This window comes from Dermacentor variabilis, chromosome 2 (genome assembly GCF_050947875.1).
Source record: "Dermacentor variabilis isolate Ectoservices chromosome 2, ASM5094787v1, whole genome shotgun sequence".
NCBI classification, from domain to species: domain Eukaryota; kingdom Metazoa; phylum Arthropoda; class Arachnida; order Ixodida; family Ixodidae; genus Dermacentor; species Dermacentor variabilis.
In genome coordinates, this window is record NC_134569.1 from 39,080,089 (window position 1) to 39,086,088 (window position 6,000).

The 6,000-nt window shown below is 41.1% G+C and overlaps 1 protein-coding gene across 2 annotated transcripts in view; it reads left to right on the plus strand.

Moving 5' to 3' along the window:
* The window catches only part of Sema2a (Semaphorin 2a), a 98,851-nt gene extending 93,101 nt beyond the window's left edge, over positions 1-5,750 (plus strand). For both annotated transcript variants that reach the window (XM_075680186.1, XM_075680185.1), the window contains 2 exons: positions 1,540-1,649; positions 2,551-5,750. In XM_075680186.1, coding sequence (XP_075536301.1) covers positions 1,540-1,649; positions 2,551-2,613 — 173 coding nt within the window. In that variant the 3' untranslated portion in view covers positions 2,614-5,750. The remainder of the gene's footprint in view (positions 1-1,539; positions 1,650-2,550) is intronic.
* Positions 5,751-6,000: the final 250 nt, after the last annotated feature.

The window sequence follows — 6,000 nt, forward strand, 5'->3', positions numbered from 1 at the left end:
GTCCTTCAGTATGTAGGGGATCTCCGGAAAGAAGGATGTGCCGTAGCACTGGAGATGATATTGAATAAGGCACGCACAATTACAAGGAAGCAGGGAATCTTGGTGAAAGTCTGTGCAACCAGTGAATGGATGACATGCTTCATGCAACGGTGCGGGTTATCACTGAGATGGCAGATGCCGTGCCAGGGGCTCCTGTCTGCATATGAAGACAAACTGATAGAATTCCACCAGTTCATCATGAGCACCTGTGAAGAAAAATGCTTCCTCTTATTGCATATCAGGAATGCTGACCAAACTCCGCTGTACTTAGACATGCCCTAAAGTATGACATTCTAGGAGAAGGGTGCCTGGAGCGTCCTAATCAAGATGTCGGCTGTGAAAAAGCATTGATACACAGCAATGCTGGCAGTGACCACGGACGACCATAAGCTGCCGGCTTGCCCCATATTATATAGTGAATGACTCTTCCAAAGGAAAACTTTCCTTGTGATAGCCACATCTGAGCACAGGAGAAGGGATGGATGACGGCAGACCTCATGGTCATGTGATGTTGGGGGACATTTGAGGATGGTGATTGGAAGTGCTTCTTGTTGCCCTCATTGCGTGTGGTGGACAGCTTTCGTGCTCACATTGTGGGAAGTGTTCATGTAGAGCTGAAGGCGTTATGCTCTGGCATCTCTGTCATAGCAGGTGGCCTCGCATCACTGCTGCAGCTTTTCAACATGTCCTTAAATAAGCCTTTCAAGGACAACTTTTGAAGGCTGCATGCAGACTGGATGGCTGCAAGCCATCGTCATTCTACATTGGGTGGCAAAATCAAAAGGCCGTCAGTTGTGGTACTTTGTGCCTGAATCTCAGAAGCGTGGAACAGAATCTCAAACGAGCTGGTCATCAAGAGTTTCAAGAACGCAGGGTAGCGAACTCCCTGAACGGGACCAACAATGACTTGTGCTGTGGCGCCGTGACAATGCACACAGTGATGACATTGTAGCCTCTGACAAGGAAGCTTGCGGTGGTGGCAGTGTGAATGCTGATTCTAGATAAGAGCGAGCAGAGGAATGTAACTGAATAATAGAGACACTTAAAAATAACAGGGCGAGGGAAAATTTATGTAATGCATAGTCGATGCTTACATTTATTACAAAAGTATGCCTTGTTCAAGTTGTGTCTTTGGCTATGTTTAAATTCGCTGTCGTAAGAATTTCAACCTGCAGCGTGTATTTAATTCTTAGTACCCCATATGTTTTCCTTTAAAATTTTACCATGCATAATGATCTCACCTCCAAGGTTGCATTAGTTCTTTCAGGAAAGGATGTGTGATCATTACGCAACTTTGTGCATTCTTTCCGTGTCCTGTCCACAAAACACGTCATTATAACCATGTTCTATCAAGCCAGCAACCAATTAGTCCATGTAAGTCTGTTAGGAACATGTTCTTCCTTCCATCAGAGGTAGAAATAATTTGTGTGCAATGTAGTATTGAGGAATTGAGGAATTTGTCAGCATTTACTCATGTTGCATGTCGTGCTGGCTTTTCAGAGACCTGTGGAACCCCGACAGAAACTGACTATCGAAAGATCTACTCAAACTGGTGCCATGAATTTGAGAAATACAAGCTGGCAATGAAGACTTGGCAGACCAAACATGCCGTAAGTGTGCCCGTCTTGATTTACTTTCCTAAAACGAAATTGACCTTCCTAAAAAGCAGAGGGGTTAGCCAATGTAACTGTTCAGTTGGAAAAATAAAAGGAATATGCCACTGAGCATGAGTGCCCAGAATATTCTAGGACCAAGATAACATTGAATTCTGTAACAAGCATGAAAAATAGCAAAACAATGGAAAGTGTATTGGGCATTCAGAGATATCTGCAGCTGACACTACAGACGCCATCTGGAGCACTCAAATCAACTGTGTAAAGAAGTAAATGTAAAATTAGGCAATTGTTTTTTGTTTACAAAATTATCTGACTGTATAGCTATAAGAAATATTGGATACAAATAATAACAAAGGTGTTTTCGTGTTCATTTCAACTTTGCTGGGATGACATTTAACTGTATTTTTTTTGTGTGTATGCTAATATGCAAAAACAGTCAATGTAGTCAAATCTTGCTTCAATGACAATTTTGTTACAACAAAGCGTTTTGGATTTCTCATTAGTAATTCATACAACTGCACTTGAACCCCACTACTGTAGACCTCTTCTATCGAGTTCCAGTCCATAGAAGTCTAGTCTATTTCTAGTCCATTTCTCCTGTAGACTGCTAGTCCGTAAGAGAAATCAATAGTTTCAGGGTGTGACTGTGGCTCTGCCTGTAACATCAGACAAATCTGTGGGGAAACTGTCTACCACCTGACAAAATTTATCTTACTGCCTGGGAAACAGTTTATCTTGTGACTTTGCAGTTGATATTATTGCAAATTCTTTACTTAATGGTGTTAAGTTGGAGTGATTTGTTGAACTCGTTGGTCTCTCGACTTGTGCATTGGTGCTGAAGATCTGAAACACTTCTCCAGAATAACTCTGCAAGCGATCTTTCTTCTCTTTTTAGAAATGTCAAGGTGGAGGTCACCCTAACGATGTCACCTACCAAGGGAGGGCACCAGCTGCCTAAAGCTGAGCGAGTGCTTTTTATTTCTTCTTCTTTGAAGAAGGTAACACACGGAGGAGGAGTTCAACAGACTTCATGGCGAAGAACTTCCCCACAGTCATCTTGGATCTAAGGTCTACATCCATGTTTATTTTGACATGGAACCACCACTTTTTTAATTTTTTGGTTGTCATACCAGCCAGGCCAGTCATACTCCTGCAGTATGATGGAATTGATATAACGCTGATTGCAGCTACTTATACACAGCCTCCAAAGAGCAATTGTCACACATATTCACTCAAGCTGCGCATACTAGAAGGTACGGACCTGAGTTTATAGTAGCCCAAGTCCTTGAATATTCAAAGAGCTAAAAACTTGACACATATGACAAGACTGTCATTTCGATACTGGTGTACCCATTTTAGAATGTGTTGTGTGCACCATATGATTGCAGAGGGCAGTTCAGTACAGCAGAAAAATGTTAAATAATTTGCAGCAGGTAGTGCTGCAGATCATTTGACATCTTTGACATATTTCACATTATTGACACAGGAGAGTGCTGGTGAAAGCACAGCTGCATTTGTTCATGTAGCAAAATTCATTAAGTTCTTGTGTGCATTGTGTTCAGCACAGTGAAATCGAGTGAGGCATTTTGATTGTGTCCACTCTCACTATACCGGTCCTGATGTGTGATTTGTGTGCTGCAGCTACTGTAAATATTGCTTTTATTATGATTATGAGTATTTTTCTTGTTTTATGTTTAGTGAATATGTTTAGGAGGGAACAAGATGCAGATCAAGTTTTTTTCTTTTTTTACTCCCTAGGTCATTGCTTTGTGCTAGGCGCAGGAGGATGAAGTACTCATGTTTAGACACATACTGTATGTCTGCATCATTTTAGATGCACATATTAACTGGGTGACTAGCCACTACATTCAACAATCTCATTTCCTTGGCATGAGCCTGATCCGTGCATCCTATGTTCATTCAACCTTGCAGCATGTCACTCAAACTGCTTATACACAAACCGTAATATAAAGCTCTGTAGATGTGAACCAGACATTCTATATTGTACTACATTTCTAAATTTTAGAATTGTGTAAATTATTGCTTGCAATGGTGCATAAAATGTACAGCTGCTGACAGAAGTTCATGGGACATGGAAGGGAGCTAATTAAATTCTATTGTGGTCAAAGCATGCAGCCAACACTTCATGTGTGTAGTGTTCTCATGTAAGTACAATCCACTCAGTGTGCTTTTTTTTATATAGCCACATTTATGTTCCCAAAACTCCTCTCAGCAGTTTTGCAGGCCTTACCGCTGTTAGTAACAATCCTTGAGCATTGTGTATGTACACTGTTTGTAATGGCTAATTAGAAGTAAAACAATGGTATAGTCAAAGCATGCAAAAAACAGACAGCACCCATGTTTCAGAGCACACACACAATTTGCTGATAATATTGGTGTTTGTCAGGAGATGCTGCTATAATTATCAGAAGCCGTGCCCTTGTGTATTGCTGTAGACAGTTATGAAGACTGTTCATTAGTTATTCAGTGTATTGACAAAGCTTTGCAAAACCATTACTGCACCCTTGATGGGCTAGTAACTTGTGTTCACTTCCTATAAATGTTAGTGGCATTGGAGCTCTTGAACCAACTTTCATTAAAGTGTTTCCTAATCCAAAGATGTATTTTTAACTGCAGTTACCCTATGTATTGCTGTCACGTATTGCAATGCTGTGCACAGAGGCATTGTGCCATTTACTCATTTTGTTATATAGTGCCATGTAAAGCTTGGATTAGCACCTTGTCTTTCTCATCTATCATGTTTTTCTGATGTCAGTGATCTTCATTGCAATGGCAGCAGCTGCATAGAACAGCACTGAATACTTGGTGGCATCTTGTGAGTTAAATATGATACAACCACGTGAGCAATACTTAAGCACTTGATGCAGATGCAGTGCAAGGCATCCGTGAGGCTACCACTGTTTTCCATTCCTAACGTGGGATGGCCTGAGGCATTATCAAAAGTTGTTTCATTTGCCAGAAACATGCCAGTGTCAGCGTAAAGGGACACTAGGGGGCAGCACTAAATCATGGTGTATGAGCTGTTTGATTTATCTTTCCAAGATCTCTCTGCATTTCTCTTGTGAAGAAAGAGGTGAAGGCCCAACTTGTTTTAATAATATCTTAAGCCCTACAGCAGTGCTACTGAAATGACGGTGACATGGTTTTCATGGTATTTTCACACATTCTGGTACTTTATACACATGCCAAGTTCACAGTTTACTGTTACTGGCATACTTATGTGACCAACTGTCAATTTGAGTTATCTTTTAGTATTTTCAAAATGCAATGTGATTGAGTTTTTAATAAACAGTCAACTAGACACTGCCAAAAGCACTGATGTTAATGGAAGCCAGTGTGAGAATGCTTAGGTGGTGTTGCCACTTGCCTTTATATAATTTTTCATGTCCTTTAGTGGCACATCAAACTCTACTCATGATGGGACTGACATTTTTATATTTCTGGAAATGAAGTATACCAATCTATTATTGGCCAAACTTTTTCTTTACTGTCCTTTTAAGAGAAGGGTGCAAGCATTGCTGATCTTGGCGTGTTTCTGTGCCAGGTCTCCTTAGCATAAATGCCTCTTCCCACATTTGCAGGGTCGGCACAAATATGTGTGCATTACTAGGAACTGCTGATGCCTTGTGCTGTGTGAGTGCATGTTATAGAGTCTATTTATTTACACACCATACAATTCCTTATGACCTCTAAGATTGCACTGAGGCTTTTTACCCCTTGTAAGTATAGTAGGTTGTGCTTCTCGATTTGTATAGCCACATTGCATAGAATGTGCTCATAGTGCTGTGACGTCGTCGTACAAACTCTTGTGACTTTTGTCGTTTATGGTGTACGCATTGCCAATGATGTGAGACGCAAAAGAGAGTTGTGAGAATAGTGCTGCCCAAAAGCTCTTTTTCTCCCCCTTTGTACTGTGAGCCGCATAAAGAATTGACTGGCCTGTTTTTGTCATTATCCTCTGTGGTTTTGATGTAGGTCCAGTCCACATCCTGCTGCCTATTGGCAGCAAGTGCCCATGTGAAAAGTGAACATTTCAATATGAATGAGGCAGTTTAAATAAATATTGCCCTTTTACATGTCATCTCAGTGTTTTCATTCACGTGTGTGTGCATGAGAGAGAGAGAGAGGGGGGAGGGGGAGATTATCCTCTGTGTTTAGAAATGTGCCTCAACTTGAAGCCCAGGCTTGTCTTGATGTAGATGATGCCTTACGTGAACGTCCTGAAAGGAACCCGGAGTGTCTTGGACACATTCACACCAGGCGTCATGTAGATCAAGTTAAGCATGGGCATCAAGTTAAGGTGTATTTCTGAATATGGGGGTAA